The sequence below is a fragment of the Podarcis gaigeae genome (genome assembly GCF_964106915.1).
Source record: "Podarcis gaigeae genome assembly, chromosome: 3".
NCBI classification, from domain to species: domain Eukaryota; kingdom Metazoa; phylum Chordata; class Lepidosauria; order Squamata; family Lacertidae; genus Podarcis; species Podarcis gaigeae.
This window is the reverse complement of record NC_139680.1, coordinates 23,390,921-23,408,639: the sequence shown is the minus strand read 5'-3', so window position 1 is coordinate 23,408,639 and position 17,719 is coordinate 23,390,921. Positions and strand designations below refer to the sequence as shown.

At 41.9% G+C, this 17,719-nt stretch overlaps 1 protein-coding gene across 4 annotated transcripts in view; it reads right to left on the bottom strand.

Moving 5' to 3' along the window:
* CSMD1 (CUB and Sushi multiple domains 1) overlaps positions 1-17,719 on the bottom strand; it is a 949,787-nt gene that overhangs the window by 71,151 nt on the left and 860,917 nt on the right. For all 4 annotated transcript variants that reach the window (XM_083729648.1, XM_083729649.1, XM_083729651.1 and 1 more), the window contains 6 exons: positions 15,105-15,250; positions 12,882-12,962; positions 10,535-10,648; positions 7,097-7,285; positions 6,193-6,339; positions 916-1,104 (listed from right to left, as the gene is read on the bottom strand). In XM_083729648.1, coding sequence (XP_083585774.1) covers positions 916-1,104; positions 6,193-6,339; positions 7,097-7,285; positions 10,535-10,648; positions 12,882-12,962; positions 15,105-15,250 — 866 coding nt within the window. The remainder of the gene's footprint in view (positions 1-915; positions 1,105-6,192; positions 6,340-7,096; positions 7,286-10,534; positions 10,649-12,881; positions 12,963-15,104; positions 15,251-17,719) is intronic.

Here is a 17,719-nt window from a genome sequence, read left to right as displayed (position 1 = left end):
AGAGAAACAGAAAGTAACAGCACTGTTTTCTAAAATTACATTTCAATAACTATTTACAGTACAATTTTAGCATTTAATTACAAACTAAACCCAATGGTATCAGTTTTACTGGTACTACAGACATCATGAAAGGATCTCGGGGGAATCCTCCATTTTAAAAAAATACGTTAGTATGTCTTGTGCTAGATGGTTTTAAAAAATAATTTGTTTTCCTTAAGGCTAAAATGTTTTTGTGCAAGAATTTTGGCTGGGTGCTAGCAGGTTGAAGGTGGGAGGGATGACCATTACACGTCTGAAGATCTCTACTATAGCCATAATTGAAAGCAAGCGAGATGTGATCCAGGAAACAGCCAGTTCAAATCTAGGTGTCCTTAAACAAACCATAAGTCACTCATCTACAATATAAGGAAACAAGAATTGTGGCCGACCTCACAGAGCTATCTTAAGGACTTCAAGGCGATATATAATTTGACGAGGCGTATTGTACCCTCAAAATGAAATATTCTTAATGTATATGTCCACAGTGTGCAAGGAAAGAATGCTATTCTCAAGGCTGAAGAGACAAGCTGCAGTTTAAAATGCACAATGACTTTAAATGCATGTCTCTTCAGGAGAAGCTGTTGCGGTTAAAGGACTGTTTTCTCTTGGGCATTCAGATTACCACATTAATCTTTCACTATTTATTAACATAACATTCCTATTCAGTTTCTTATGTGAAATGGGTGTCAGCAGAATCAGTGGAGGCAGTTCTACATAACAGCAGGCTTTCTATTCATGCTTAGGTGCCATAAATGGGTAGGTGTAAGAAACAAAGACTAAGGGTCAGGGTTTCCTCCACTCCAAAAATCTGTGATACCACCATAATTTCAAATTTGTGTGTGTGCGTGCATGTGTTGTTAAGAAACAGGATCTTACCTTGACAGAGAGGAACAGGGAAATCCCACTGATACATGCCATTTGGGTGACGTCTACAAGTTGCATTGCTATGGCCAATTATTCTATATCCAGGTTTACAATAATAGCGAACGGTGCTGCCAGCTGTACCCCTGGTTTTATTTACAATTCCACCATTCTTCACAATATGGTTTAAGCTGCAGTAAGGAGCTATAGGGGGAAGCATAAAAGAAGCAATTAAATAAAATGCAATGTTTGGTTATGGCTTGAAAACCCGTGAACTCAGGCTCACAATCAGAATCCATATGAAAGGCACTTAGAGAATAATACTAAACTGAAAACCTATTTCAACTGTCTGTAAGTAAGCAGCAGGATATCTTTGCATGTGAAATGTAATATGCTTTTGAGCCTCTCATGTACAATTTCTTCGATCATTGTTGATGTGCAATAGAAATTAGAAGAAGCCATTCTAATTCAAATGTTAAGTTTTTACATTTGCATTTCAAAGTGCTTTGGGCAAACATTTGTTTAAGGCTCCAGTGTGAAAATGTTCAATGGCCCTATTGTATGAAGGTGAGCTAATGGGCTGTTGCATGAGGACTTTCTGCCACTACAAACCCCCATCAAGTATCTTGGGCTATGTGTAATCAGATCTTTGGGGTTTGCTCACACAAGGGAGAAGCCTCTCAGGAAAGGCTTTTGGGAGGGTGGCGGCGCAGAGCATGCATTTTGGAGGCCAGAATGGGGAATTCTCCTCGCACAAGCTCCCTTGCGTGAGCTGCAGAACTGGATACAAGTCATACAACACACCAGCAATGATGCCAATTAGATGACTGGGGAGATGCAGGTGAGTCTATGCTGTGTTTGTTCTCCAGATCCCCAAACAGATTCCAGGGGCTCTTCCTGATGGACATACAGTGCTCAAAGTGCTGTATGGAGCACTGCAGTGCCACAAAAGAAGGGGACAGCACCCATTTGCACGTTCAGTTATTAAGCCAGTACACACAGACATGAAGAAACATGCTGGCTTGCACAAATTTTCCCTTATCTAGAGCAGACCAAAACGTTAAAGGCATCTTAATCAATCAAGTAATCATTTCAGTTTTAGTTAATTGATTATATTTGCATAAATTACTTATGCATAAAACCAATAGTTCCGATGGGGGGGGGGGGGAATAGCAGATTTTGAAATTGTGGCGCCAGCCTCAGCTGGGCTTTGAGAAGGAGGCACGAGGCTCTGGCAGGGTCCTGTAGCCCCCTTACCTCCTTCCCAAAGCCCAGTTAAGTGCTTGCCTGGCAGCACAGCTTTGGCAAGGAGGCAAGAGGACCCGAGGACCCTGTAAGAGCCCTCACACACCTTCCCAAAGCTGGGCAAGAGCTTACTGGGCTTTGATAAGACACTCTCCTTCGCCCAGCGCCCAATGCAGCTGCACCACTTGTGCCTCCCTAAATTTGCCTCTACCGAGGACCAGAGAAATCATAATGGAGGGCTGAATTCAGCCCCCAGGCCTAAGTTTCCCCCACTTCTGTTGTGTATAGGATTGTTTTCTTATGTTAGCATAGTCACAAAATTCATTCTGAGAAAATAGAAACATTTTCTCACTATTCTGAATTAGGGAATGTCCCAGTAACAGGCTCTGGTATCAACAATAGTTTCATTCCCACCCTCCATCTTACACTTTTTACGTGACTTCAAATAGCCTTCTGTCATTTCAGTTCCCTCCTCCCTCCTTCTATATTAAAAAAAAGTCCGTTCTAAACAACAATCAGTAACTGCCTGCATAATACAGTGACATTGCCTATGCAGGAGGGCTGTCAGAGCAACACAGTAAACAGCCTGAGGGAAAACTAAAAAAAACTCTCGTGTTTATCTCCTCGGCCTCTAGTGCCACACATTAACAATAGCACAGCAAAACTTTCAGACAAGACTGTGTCATTTAGACTGGCATATTCCTTAAACTTTTCAGGGCCCCGCCGTTCTGCACATGAACATTTGTTAGGAAAATGCTGCCGAGTGTGCTTACTTGGAAGTAAGCTCCACTGAATCCAGTGGGAAGTTATGTATACATATACAAGCTGGACTTTCTTGTCCTAAAAGCATTCATGCATGGATACAATACTGTGTATATACTCTGCACCTAGGAAAATTAAAATAAAAACCAGACTCTATAGCCTAAAAAATAAAGCATTTCAAACCCTGAATTCACCATTCTGGGCTGGGTTTCTGGGTGGCCAAGGTATCCCTCTGCCAGGCTCAGAATGGTTTCCCCCAGGCTTCAGTAGTGGGAGGCCAGCAGGTGTTTCTGGGGGTAAGGAGGGGGTAAGGAAGGGAGCTGGGCCAGCAAAGAACTGGTGGGCACCTAAGTTGCTCCAGCTACTGACAACGTGCATGATCTGAGCCTCGCAACCTACCCTTGGCCAGCCGGCATGAGCACTTGAGGTTGGGATATGACAGTGACTCCATTGCTCCCAGATAGGAATTAGGATTGCTCCCTAAATTATGTCAATTGTATTTTTATATTTTTTGTGTGGGTGGGTGGGGAATCTTCAAGATTTGTTGTGCTTCAGCCAAGTGCTATGGAGATCATTTAATTTCCACTCTTGGTAACAGGTAACCCCCAAGTCCTAATCATGGATAGAAAGTCCTTCTCCCTTTCTGGCTTGCAAGGATTTTATACCAGATATTACCTACATATTTTCATGCTTATCTTCTCAGTCATAGAAATCAGAAACTTGAAAAGAAATGTATTAGATTTTGCAGTTTTAATGGCATAGAGATACTGCATTGAGGCAGGCGCCGTCACTGTACCCTTTTTGGAATCTGCTAAACGCATTCCTACTTAGACAAGGATACCTAAATGTATAAAAATCTGAGGTATTTTTAACCTTGTTTGATTATTTTAACCTTTGTATGTTTTAAAGTAGAGGTGTATTTTTTCTGTTTTATCTTTTGTAAACCGCTTAAAGGTTTTTGTTTTTTTTTTTACAATCAAGTGGTATATAAATTTTATGGAAATAAATAAATACACTGAAATACAGGACACAAGCAGCCCTGATAGAACTCATTCAGAAAGCCTATAGCTTAGTCATAGAAGACAAAGTCTCAGGTTTAATCACAGAATAACCTAGGGCTGGGAAATACCTCAGTCTTAAACCCTGGAGAGCTGCTCCAAATCATGGCAGACCAGGCTTTCCCAATATGGTGTCCTCTAGATATATTGGACAACAACTCCCCTTATACCATGCTGGCTATTACTGATGGAAGCTGGCATCTAAGAACATCAGGAGGGCACCAGGTTGGAGAAGGCTGGTATAGACAATAATGAGCTTGATGGCCAGACAGTTTCAGTAAGGCAGTTTCCCAAACAGGACTGTATTGGTCAGTGGAAGGTCGGAAAGGCCAAGGACAGAAACATATTTGTTTTTCTTAGACCACTGTGTAGCCCACACTGTGTAGCCCAGTAGACTTGCTTGCATCTCTGTGGGTATTTTCTGGCAGCAAAAATAAGAAGGATTACCGTTCTGCAATATCTCCCATTTTGGAAGGCATCACAGAAGAAAACCTCACCAAACTCTGCAGAATCTTCCGGACATCTGCTACTTGCCAAACCTTGTGCAAAGTCATGGTTGGAGGAACAAGGAGGGAAGCAGGGAGGCAGTAAATCATTACAATAGGCCGATAGTTGTGAGGCTGCCTGCTGGCTCAGTCACAGCTGCCATAGCATCAATAGCCTTTCTGAGCCCCTGGTTTCTTTTCCCATTTTTCATGCTGCTGCCTTCCCTTATTAAGATGCAGGCCCAATTGCTTACTCTGCTGCTCACTGTTATTCCTTTCTCATGCTGGCTGTCTCTCCTACATCAGATGTGAAACTTAACAGACATGGGGAGAACTATGCAGCCTTTCAAGACGTGCTGTCAGCGAAATAAAGGAGAAGGTTTACTGTGAGCTGTTCTCCAAAGGTGGCTTGCCCACTGACAAAGTCAAAATTTATTTGTACCCTAAAAGTTAATACTGGCCAATAACATTTCCTCTGAAAATTCACAGAAGCATATGCTATTCTTTCTCTTCTGCGAAAGAGAGAAGGGGAATATTTATTCAACAATGAAATATTGTTCTTCTGGGTCATTCTGATTTACTACGGACATGAACTCAAAAAAGTATTTCTTAATTAAAAAAAAGAGCTGGTGTGTGTAAAACATGTATACACCCTGTAGTTAAGTTTCCATGTAGAGTGAAGACAGCACAATCTATAGAAATGCACTTGAGCCCCCGATTCATCATAAACCAATCAGTCTGAGGAAGAGCATGCCGGCATAGCATTCAGCTTGGAGTGATAGACTGCAGTTGGGGAGATCTTGGTTCAAATCTCCACAGCCAGGCAAGTATCTGACTGGGCCACTTGCAATTGTGAGGTTCAAATGAGCAGCAAGGTGGATGGCTGTAGAAGTACGCTTTCCTTAGTTTCTTGGAGGAAGGACAGAATAAAAATGTCTTGAATATAAAATTACTAAACCACATTATTGGAGAATTTTCCCACCCTAGTTTTAGTGTTTGTTACTTTCTGATTGACAAATGCTAGCTATCAGTTGACAGGACTCAGAAGGAATTTTACCCACATGCATGACTAGTCTTAACAATGCAGGGATTTTGTCTTCTTTGTAGCAAAATATTTTTATTTCAATTTATATACTGCCCATTATAAAAAGATCCCAGGGCAGTGAGAGTATTTCCACCATAGTTCCTTACTGAAGGTGCTGGAAGCATTCAGCAGAATCCAATACAAAGCAAAGTTCTATGCTACTATCGTTGCTACTACTAATTAATCATCCACCTATACAAGGTTGGCAAAACTTTTCCAGCTTGAGAGATATATTGAAAATTGGCCACCCCTCCAACATTTAGGGACGCAGGTGGCGCTGTGGGTTAAAGCCTCAGCGCCTAGGACTTGCCGATCGAAAGGTCGGCGGTTCGAATCCCTGCGGCGGGGTGCGCTCCCGCTGCTCAGTCCCAGTGCCTGCCAACCTAGCAGTTCGAAAGCACCTCCGGGTGCAAGTAGATAAATAGGGACCGCTTACCAGCGGGAAGGTAAACGGCGTTTCCGTGTGTGGCTCTGGCTCGCCAGATGCAGCTTTGTCACGCTGGCCACGTGACCCGGAAGTGTCTCCGGACAGCGCTGGTCCCTGGCCTCTTGAGTGAGATGGGCGCACAACCCCAGAGTCTGTCAAGACTGGCCCGTACGGGCAGGGGTACCTTTACCTTTTACCAACATTATGGCCTCCAAGGTTATGGCTACTAACCTGAATAACGTATCTTGAATCCTTTCTTACTCGTTGCATGGTCAGTTGACCAACGCAGATACAACTGATTGGATTTGCTTGTGTAGTTAAGCTGCCCGGTGTGATTTCCACTCAACGCAACCAACAAAGGGCTTTGTCCAGAAGAACCTGCAGGAAAAAAGACATCATGATGATGAAGACAACAAAGAATATCTTCAAGAAATCTTTTTATGGAATATCAAAACTTACACAAATTCTGATAAACCAATCTGTATGCATTAATATTTTAATCTTACAGTCTGTGTTTTCATTCATGTAAAAGAAAACATGGGTGGGGAGGTGAGGTGCCCTCTGAAGATTGGATTAATCTTTGGGAACAGAGGGGCACATTATAAGAATTTGTTTTGGGCTTGACGGCAGTCTTCTTAAAGATGAAATGGGTGTGCGTATCTTTCTTATTTCCGCTTAAAAAATGAAGAAAAAATGTAACTACTTCAAGCAGTAGCTTGGCCATCTGCAACAATGCAGCAGTGTTCCTGGGACAGATTGTCCCATGGATACTGCTGGAATGCTGAAGGGTCTCAAGCTGCTGCCTGAAGAGTGGCAAGGTTTTGATTTTTTTTATTTACTTTTAAAAGTAAAGCTGAAACAGAAAGCGCCTATGAATCTGTACCGGTAGAAGAATTCACAATACTTGGCTGATGACACTAAAGGTTCAATTTCTTGTTGTTATCCGATGAGCCTTGCCAACTCATGGGATGACCAGTGCTGCTTCTGCAGATGATCTCAGCGACTGAGCTGCGATATAAGGGTTCAGCCGGTTCCTAAATTACCTTGGACCCAAGTTATGAATTGTTACAAGATCTTTACTCCAATTAAGGTGTATACACATTTTGTTAGTTCAGTCAATAAAAATTCTTCTCACCATCAAAGATTTCCAACTCATCAAACTGTTTTTCACTTTGAAATGTTTCTACAAAGATAGAGATATTATAATTTGGATCCACTTTAAGAGTCCAGGAACAAGTTTGTGAGTTTGGGTAGTTCTCCGGATATCCTGGACTAAGGATTACTCCAGATGAATCTGTGCGGACTTCATTTGCTGGGCATTGTGCTGTAAAGCAGAAGGATAGGGAAGGGAGAAGTACACACACACACACACACACACACACACAGAGAGAGAGAGAGAGAGAGAGAGAGAGAGAGAGAGAGAGAGAAATAGAAAACAATTACTCCCCCATATTTTCATTTTTTAAAAATAGGTACAAAGAAAGACCTTCAATCCACTTTTGAAATTTATAACATGTTGAAAGAAGAATGGAAGACTTATTTATAAAGGAAACTATCTACCACTGCCTGTCATGACCACAGCAATTCCATCAGGATGCAGTTCATAAGGAATTTAGAGTATCAGGGCTACTGGTTTATAAAAGCAGATATTATAATGGTAAACAGAAGAAAGTCCTCAACACAGAAAAATCTTTTACATTCACAGCAAACTCTGCTTACCCAAGTGTCCATGTCTGCCTAGAGTGAATGTCCTGATTAGGTGCATGTGCTTGGAACATTTTCCAGTGAAGTAATGGATAATAAGTGATTATATAAAAGGAAAATGATTGATGGTGCCATCACAGGCTTATTGAATAACATATAAGAACTGGGAAAATCTGGTGCACAATATGTGTGTGTTTAATAATCAAAGCATTCCAGATACAGAGAAGACTGACCTAAAAACTGTCCTCTAGACACAGGCAGGTTGGCATATCTAATTGGCTATTCATTACTTGAAAGAAACTTCAGATGTTCAACTGTAAAGGTAAATGTTTCACAAGACTGATATATGTCATGATCAAAGAAAGGGACACAGATGTCTAGGAAAGGAACGTTAATGTTTCATCACTCATCATTACACTTCCAAATAATGGGAATAAATAATGAGGGGGGAGGGTTGGGTGCCACTGTAAAGTAATGGAGGTCTCTTGCCCTTGAATCTCAAACACTGGCTTGGATCCTAACAAACGGAAGGGGTTCTTGTGGAGGAGCCTGCTGGCAGAAGGGGGAAAGATGGTGTTTTTGCCAATTCTGTCTTCCTCCTAAACCCACCTCCCAATGGTCTCTCATTCTACTTTTGGGGGTCCACCAACCATCCAGAGCAGATTTTTGGAAAAGCACAAATAGTTCTGCTCAAATGACATTCCTACCTGAAGTTTAGTTACGATCTAAACCTTTGGCTCCGGGCACTTCATTGCCTGTGACATTTTAATAGCAGAGGAAAATGCTGGCCAAAAGCTGTAGTGTACTGAACCTTTCAGGCTCCTTAGCAATGGAGGGACATCACTCACATGCTACCTGACTTTATCTATGTACTATCTCTGGCCTGGCTCCTCACTGAGCAACTTGCTGCACAAAGCAGTTTGAACTGCTACCAACCCTGCTGAAGCAAGTAGATGCATTGGAGCTGGGAACATTTTCTGTCTCCCATTCCTTTAATGTACCACATGTTCAGTCTGTAACTAGGAGTTGCATTCAGTTGCAGCACTAAGCAAATTGGAACCGTCTCCCTCTCTCCTTCCTCTGCACACACCCTAAATCTGTTTTGGGGGTTCAACCAATCTCTCCAGATGCGGGTGGCGCAGTGGTCTAAACCACAGAGCCTAGGACTTGCCGATCAGAAGGTTGGCGGTTTGAATCCCTGCGATGGGGTGAGCTCCCATTGCTCGGTCCCTGCTCCTGCAAACCTAGCAGTTCGAAAGCACATCAAAGTGCAAGTAGATAAATAGGTACCACCCTGGCATAACCGGCGTTTCCGTGTGCTGCTGGTTCACCAGAAGCGGCTTAGTCATGCTGGCCACATGACCCGGAAGCTGTATGCAGGCTCCCTCGGCCACTAAAGCGAGATGAGTGCCACAACCCCAGAGTCAGTCACGACTGGACCTAATGATCAGGGGTCCCTTTACCTATCTCTCCAGAACAGATTTCAGGACAACACAGAGCACACGCAGGAGGAGGACAGGAAGTCACATTGTGCTAAGCCCCAAGGACAGTTTCCCAGGCGGCAAAGGAAGATTCCATGCTGAGTCTGCTGCCTAGGAAATTGATCATGCCCGCTCGCTCAATTGGCAAATTATGAGCGGGCATGGGGGCAGTTCACCAGGGGGTGGGCTCTGGTATATAGCGAAGGCCTGTGGCTTGCACTGCAGCCACTTTTCGTTGGATCTCTCACCCTCCCTCCCTATATTTATATATTGTGGTTGCATGTTGCTCTTGGGTGTGCGGGAGGTTGTAATCTCTGCCTGGCCCCTCTAAATTGGGGCAATCCCATTAAAGGGATCCATGGGAGATGCTTCTGTCTGGACGCTCAGGTGGGGGCAAGGAGCCACAGCACTCCCCAGGTGCAATCCAGTGAGGGAGTTACTCCTTGATGTAGGTCAGGCACTCCCTCGTTTCCAGTTGACTCCAAACCTAAGTTCTTCCAGCACGCAGCCAGAAAATACTATGGCAGAAATTACATCTTAAAAGAAAACTTTGTATGGGGGGGGCGGGGTTGGAGGGTGTAGAATGGAAAGCCAAAGAACAAAATAAAAAATATCAAACAAAGCCTGGAGAATTCACACCAGAGTAATTAGGAACAATTGGCCACAAGACGCAAAGAAGTGAAAGGCTGGTTTAGTAGCCTTCATAGGTGTTCAGTGTGGTATTCAGTATATGTCGCTGAAGGGTGTTTAGGTCTACAGTGCAATATGCTACCAGTATCTTTGAAAGGAGAAACTACAGCACACACCGCATCCTACAACCTGTCACTGTTCAGTGCTCCATTTACCTGGTTTTGGTCCCCAAAGCTCATTAGAGCTGCAATTCTCCTTTCAATGGAATGTTGAGAAATCTCGCTTCCCAGCCTTTGTTCAGCATTTCCTACTTCATTCACATAGCTCCCTCCCACACCCACTCAGTGCCAAAATTTGTACTATTCACCCATTCCCACAGATAATTGTTTCTTCTTATTTCTTGCATCACAAGCTCTTTTCTAGGTAATTTACAATCCTAGCAACCAAGTAACTTTGCATTCCTGCATTAAAATTATGGTTGCATACATACACAGGTATATAAAAAGTGCTTTGTCCATCCCACAGTCTGGTAAGATCGCTCTGTAAAAACATTTGTTTTGGATTACAGGGTCTGTACTGATATGCATGCTGGGATGCAGCTGGGATGTATTCTGAACATTCAAAACAGAAAACAATTTTCAATGTTTGGTCATAGCAGTCTTAATACTTCATTGGTTCAAAATAAATTTAAATATGAAACACAGTGAATGAAAACACCATTATAATACCGATATATAATACCATTGGTGCATGCATACCTTCACAAGATGGAGGAGAACCATCAAACTGGAGTTGTGCTTTAAGTTTGCAGAACATCATGTCATTGCCAACCAATGTATAGCCAGGATGGCACTTGTACTTGGCAAAGTCACCTGAAATAATTTGTAACGCAGAAATTTAGACTGCACATTTATATCCTTTTGATACTTCTATCCCACGTTGGACAACAAAGTCTCAAGGCAGTGTTCATTTTTTTTAAAAAAAATACAACAATATAAAAAGTTTTTAAAATAAGCTTGCTGTTCAAAGCCTAACGAAAACAGCAGATAAAAGCAAATGAAAATATATTGTAAGATGCCTGAGAAGAGGGGTCCACGGGTTTATTACTATGACCAAAAAGTGGGGGGGGGGGGAAATACACAAAACACATCAAAATAGAAGGGCAATTGAATATAGTAAAACAGTATAGGAAATCAGAGTATGAAAAAAAAAATATCAAGAATGATATGCAGAAAATTTGACCAATTATCTATATGGAGAAGAAGTGAGGGAAATAATATTGCAGTCATGAATGATAATTCAGTTTTACTTATGCCATATGTTTGCAGGTGTGTTTGAATGAAACAACAAGAGCAGACTCCAAATGTATAGGGTAGGATGCAGACTAATTTAGAATCACAATTACTTCCCACAAAAATGGGACAAGTCAGTCATGACTATCTTTTCATGTTGATTTCAATGGGACTTTAAGTGGTGGATTTAAAATGGATGCCACTCATTAGATTAAAAGAATTTCTGATTGCCAAACACTCCAGAATGACAGCTAAACTGTATGCTCTTATTTTTCCTGCTGAAATACATGTCCCTAGTGAAACAGTTTGGCAAAACGTTTGTTCTGTTCCTCATACTTCCTCTGCGCTAAAGTGTCTGCACAACCTTTAAGAAAGCGCTCTTAACAGCTATCTGTGCTTCCTCCCACTAACTCCCCCCCCAACAACTTTTGTTTTCTTTCACCCACCCACACATTGTGTACGAGTCCCAAGCCTGGCACTGCACAAACGTTCACATGTAAATGTTTTAGCAATAATTATTGGAGTCTTTGGCAAGGCCAAATGCCTACCGAAGAAAGGGAGAAAGAAAAAGAGATTTGTTTTCGAAGAGTGGGAGTGATTTAGGGTGTTGTTTGGCATTAGTTACTTTTTCACAAGATTGTCCAAGGGCTGCCCCCTTTATTTTCTTCTTCTCCCCCCCCCCCCTTTTATAATGAAGCCACAGCTTAACTGCAGAGTGCCTGACAAATGTGGTTGCCATGCACTGGGGAAACTGCGCCTTGTGAATGTTCCAGCTTGTTGGCCTTGCAATCTGACTGGAATAGCAGCATTCCTAGGACTTTAGTAGTCTCATTTCCCATGAATGAAGCAACAATGCTGCTGAGTGCTCTGTTGCCAAGCTATGGCTTCATTTCAAAAGCAGAAAGACTGAAGAAAAGAAAGGCATGTTCTCTGATCACATCATAAAACAGTTGATTAAGTAATACAATCATACCCCGCAACTCAATTTTCAGATAGATTCCTCCCCCTTCCCCCGAATGTCCCAGGATTTCTCTGTCCACCTTCATTTCTGTTCAGAGGTCAGGCAAATGTAGGAGTTTCGTGCAGCCCAACTCAGACCTCTTGCAGAATACATGTGTTACAAATAATTGAACTAATAGTGTATCTGCAGTTGCCAGCCAATGGTGCTTTTGAATTACTACACTCTGCTTAAGTAATGCACTGCTCAAAGGAGCCTTCTCCAACCTGCTGACCTCCATAAATGTTAGATTACGACTCCCATCAGCTCCAGCCATCATGGCTGTTTTGGTGCTAGGGTTGAGGAAGGCTGTAGTCAAAGGCACATGGAGGGCACCATATTGGCAGAGGCTGGCTGCAAGGAGCATCAACCTCTTTCCCAAAAAATGTTTAACTGGGATGGAGGACAAGACTATTACGGGCTGTTAGCCAAGATACCTACATTCTCCCTCCACTGGATATAGATGAATTCAGAGGCATTCACTGAATAAGCCCTGAATATGAACTGCTGGGAAACACAAGTTCCTGTTGTGCTCAGGTCCAGCTTACTGGCTTCCGATAGGGATCTGGCTGGACTTGGTGGGCAATTGGCCTGATCCAGCAAGCACTTTTACTCTTATGCAACAGCTATGCATATTTCATAAGATCTGTGAAATTAAACCTACGACTACTGCAAATAAATTTACTCAAATAAATAAATTTCACCCAAGACTTAATTCAAACAAATCGTATTCAGGAATACCACCAACATCATTTGTGCAAAAGTCTGGACAGAGAACTGATGTATAGGTTTATCAACGGAAGGAAAAATTATCACCTATTTCAAAATCGTCATCTTCTGTAAGCAATTCAGCTTGTGGAACTGTTGGCGGAGGCTGGCACTTCTTCAGCTGATACGCTATAAAATCAAAGCAAAATTGCATTAGTATCTCTTTGATAACAAAGCCTCATTACAAGCTGGCAGTTGTGAAACTGTCCTCAAGCTGGTTCACATGTCACATTGAACTGTTTATTTTAAACTATGCTTTAATGTGAATAAGCAGTGCGGTGGCGCATGCTGCTCAAAAGTTTGCAAGTCCCTCCTTCCCTCTCCCCTGCTAACCTTTAGCGGCATCAGGGAGGAAACAAAATTGAGGCTGATTTTGTGTTACATGGAAAACAGCACTCAGCTTGGTCGCTGCAAACAAACTATGACCGGGAAGTCGGAAAGAAACCTATGGTTTAATAAGGTGTGCAACACGGGCACAGCGGAAGGCTTGGAAGCCAAGCGAAAGCTCTTATTCATAGCTTGCTGAGAATATGAATCAACGTTCCTAAATGGAGTGGGACTGCTACTTCCATAAATGCAAGCCTTTGTGTCAAAGAGCATGCTGGTCAGTAATCACACAAAGTTGGAGTTAGCTCTTTATTAGTGAAAATATGATATCCACAGTCTTGGCTGAGTGCCAGGCCGAATGAGCACAGTAACTCATTCCTGGTGGTACTTCCTACATGAAAGCAAGTTGCTGAGACTGAAAGTTCCCACCTCCCCACAACTGTCTAGGTCTCCTCCTCTCCAGGAATATTTCCAAGAAATCAGAGACTGCGCAGGTGTGCAGCCAATCTCTTTTCTGCTCTTTTCATGCCTCTCCTGGTTCTGGGAGATTGGGGGGGGGAAGGGGAGCTTGTCACAACAGGAGGTAGAAATATCCGTGACTCTTCAACAGCCTGACTCATCTGAGCCTCTTGAACTCCCTCCTTGCCTGCTTCAGTTTCTTGACTTCTCTCTGTCACAGACTCTCCCAGCTCACTAAGCCCTGTTACCACTTCAACGTCCAACTCCACCTCTTCCCAGTCTTCTTCCTCTGACCACTCATCATCATTCCACCACCACTGCCTGGGCTCTGAGCCTTCTTCCCTTGGTTCTCCCACCATTCCTTTGCATCCAACCAGGCCATGATACTTTGGATAAATCTCAATAAATATTTTTAAAAATTGTTTGGGAACCGTGCTTGACTACACAATCAACATACCATGCCATAACCATTAGCATGGCTTGTGTCTGACTGGAGCCCTTGCAACAGATCCAAGCTGAGAGCAAGTTATCACAGCCTATGGCTACTGAGCTGGAGCCATTGCAACAACTCTAACTAGTCACAGTTACGCTGTTGGACTGTCTCTGGGTCAGCTGATTCACTGTAGCAGTGGGGCAGTATCAGCATGTTTGCAGCTCATACCCTAAGCCAGGGATGGGGAACCTGTAGTCCTGCAGAGGTTGTTGGATTACAAGTCCCATGATCCTTCTCCACTGGCTACACTTGCTCGGGCTGATGGGAGTTGGAGGCCACAGTTTTTGCAGCATTTCCCTAAGCCAAATGGCTTTTCAGTTTCTGAGACACAGGCCTTCAATGTGAAATGAAGAACAATTCCCTTGTATGTCATGAACACTTACTTCCCTTCTTTTTTTCCTTTCCCCTTTCTTTGCCTAAGTATTTTACAGCTAGAAGTCTCACTACTTTCTTTAAAATCAAAGGCTGCCCCCCTGCCCCTTTTCCAGGGAATAAGTGTGTGACAAAGTGAAAACAATCAAAATAATCCTAAATAAACATATGCTATTTAACCTTCCACTCTCCGGGTCTCTGACTCTTTAACTATATAACTAGACACTGAAAGAGTTTCAAAGTTCCAAGTGGAAAAATGTCTCGTGTCTCTAAGCAGCTAAAATATTCTCAACAGGCGATTAGGATACCACTGGGTTTTCTTAACACCAGAAAGTCCTTAGGACTTAGAGAGGAGTGCATGGCCAGGGTTAAGTGGGCCAGAGTTTTTCCCCATTAAAATATTTAAAAACCAAGTAACTCAATATTAAATATTTAACACTCATTTGGCTGTGGATAATAAAGACTGTTACTCTAGAGGTTTTTATTAAATGAAAATATCATGCCAATTAAACCAGTCTAATTTATTTTAACATCAGTAGGCAGAAAATATCCCTTTAAAGCTCCACACGCAGCCTCTATCTCACAGGCACGATTTGTAAGATGAGAAGAGGAGAACTGACCATGAAAATTGAGAACAAAGAACCCTCCAGTGGAGAAGTCACTGTGAAACTTGAGAAGGACTTGATTGCTTGAGCTATAAGCTGTCTCAAGAGCTGTATTCCCGCTGAACACTCCCAGCTGAGGAGAATTTTGGTCTGGCCCATCCCTAGGGACCAAGAGAAAAGAGAAGTGTCAGCAAAAGCCTGTAATTAAGGTTTAAATTAACTCTGTTTTCTCTTGATGGTAGCTTTAAATCTTCAAGAAGGCAGGTTAATCCTAACAATTGTAGCATAGTAATTCATTTGCATGCAAATCTAGGAAGGCGATTAAGCACATTCCTGCCAATGTGAAAAGCTTGACCTTTTAGGAGAAGCTGGAAAAGCAATGTAAGTAATATTTGTACTAAAGAAGGTTCAGTACTGTATAGTTTGCCATGAGGTCACCTGAGGTGCTTCATTCTATTGTTATATATAGAAGAAAATATATGGGTATTTCATATAGGTGCTGTTCTTTAATCACTTTACTATTCACTGAAAACTCAGCCTTGACATTATATGTTCGATGTCAGCCAATGAAACAAATGTCAGTGTCATATTTAGTGAAAGAGAGAAATAAAAAATGTGTTTTCAACAGGAGAAATAATTCATTTCAAAACAAAATATGGCATTACAGTATTCTTATATGTGTATAAACTGATTTTTCTTTCCAAATTATTTTTTAAAGAAATACACGATTCTGAATTTCAGCTACCATAATTAAAAGGATTTTGATGCTACTTGCAAAAATATAACAATTTTTGCCATTCTTCTAGCAGGGTTAATGGAACAACACCATTTAATGACACTATTGCTTTACGCTGCCACACAAAAGCTGGCAACTTTTCAGATTAGTAAGCATCTGGGCTATGAAGCATCTGGTCTCCCAGGAACCAGGGACTTTTCTAGTCGACTTGAAAAACATTTCCAAAATTTTACTAATGCCTTTATTAATGAAAAAGCTGTTTTGGTCAGTGAGGTGCCTATGGCGGAGCAGATATTAAGATGTCACTTTAAAGAATAGCTCTTTATCAACCAAAAGATCAACAGCTTTTTAGTGCAAAAGACATAAGCTGTTTAGACCTTCCCAGTGGTTCTAATCGTTTTGATACCAACTCAGGAAAAGGGCGGTATGTAGTTCAAAGGAGGACTGACTGGCCCATCTGCTATATAATCCTTCTCAAAATATGTACTGTTAGAAAAACAGGGATCTGAAAAATTCAACACGTTTTTTTCCCCAAGCAGGCATCTCTGAATGGCAGTGGCATTTCTAGGACTCAGCATTTGGACTAGCAGATGGATGGGAAAACATTTGCCTCTGGGAAGAGAATGGCCCCAGTGGCTCCCCTCACAACTGAAAGCATTGTTAATTTAAATTGCTAACACAACGAAATGTGGCATTTTGATCATAGCTGGTTAGGCATATACAATTATGCAATGAATATATTTTTGAATTTATAGCCCATTCCTATCCAGTCAGCTGGGGACAGGTATAACAGTAGAATGAAAGTTCAAAATGTCCCATAAAATTATTTTCAAATCCAATATATTGTAATGGACACCTACTACTTGTTCCAATATTACTGGCATTTCCATATTTCTCCAACACGTGCTCAAAAAGAAAGGCATTAGCAGGCAGAGCTAGTATGCACGAAATTTGTTGGTCCACCGACATAATTACTGCCCATCAGAGTAGCCCTGTAAGCAGCTGCACTTTAGCTATTCCTGTGCTATTCAGGTAAGGTACAAATTGTGCCCCACAGTATTTCAAAATGCTATTCAGGAAATATACCCAATTATTACTAAAAATATTTTTACTCCACCTTCCCCCTGCCCCAAGACTTCAAGGCAGCTATCAACAGTTAATAGCTAATAACAGTTAACAGACAATAACATTAAAACAACACCACAAAATTAAGAGCAGCAAAGATTAAAACAATTTTAAAAATAAAAAAGTAAAGCTGCTTTCAGGTGTTCTGGTGAACCAATGTCTATATAATTAAGTGGAAGTCCACTAATGAGATAGCAAGTTCCAGAGCCTGGAGAGAAGGCCCTCTCCTTGGTTACAATCAGATGTATTTCAAAATTTGTTGGGACATGCAAAAAAAGCCTCCATTGGTAGTCTTAATAAGGAGGCAGGCTCATGTATAAAAGGTCACCCCTTCAAATGTCCTGAAGCCATACCACAAAGAGCTTTAAAGCTGCATCATCAGCACTTTGAACTGGGCCCGGGAATGAACTGGAAGGCAATGCAGTAGTTTCAAAAAGGGAGTAAGCAGCTCCAGTTATCAACTTGGCTGCCTCAATTTGATTTGGACCGATAAAAGTTTCTGACCTCTTTTCAAAGATAGCTCTTGGTAGAGCATATTGCAGTAGTCCTGATGCGATATAAATAGGGCATGTGTTACTATGTCCAGATCTGCAGGTACTAATTCAACAAGTTAGGCCCCTATCCCTGGATCAGAAGTTATCCTGTCTCTTGCCTTGTCAATTTTAATTTGTTTACTCATGTTTAGGCTGTGACTACCTCTAAGCGTCAGTTCAGACTTCCTAGACAAGGGTGGGAAAGAGAAATAGATCCGAGTGCTTTCTTTGCATTG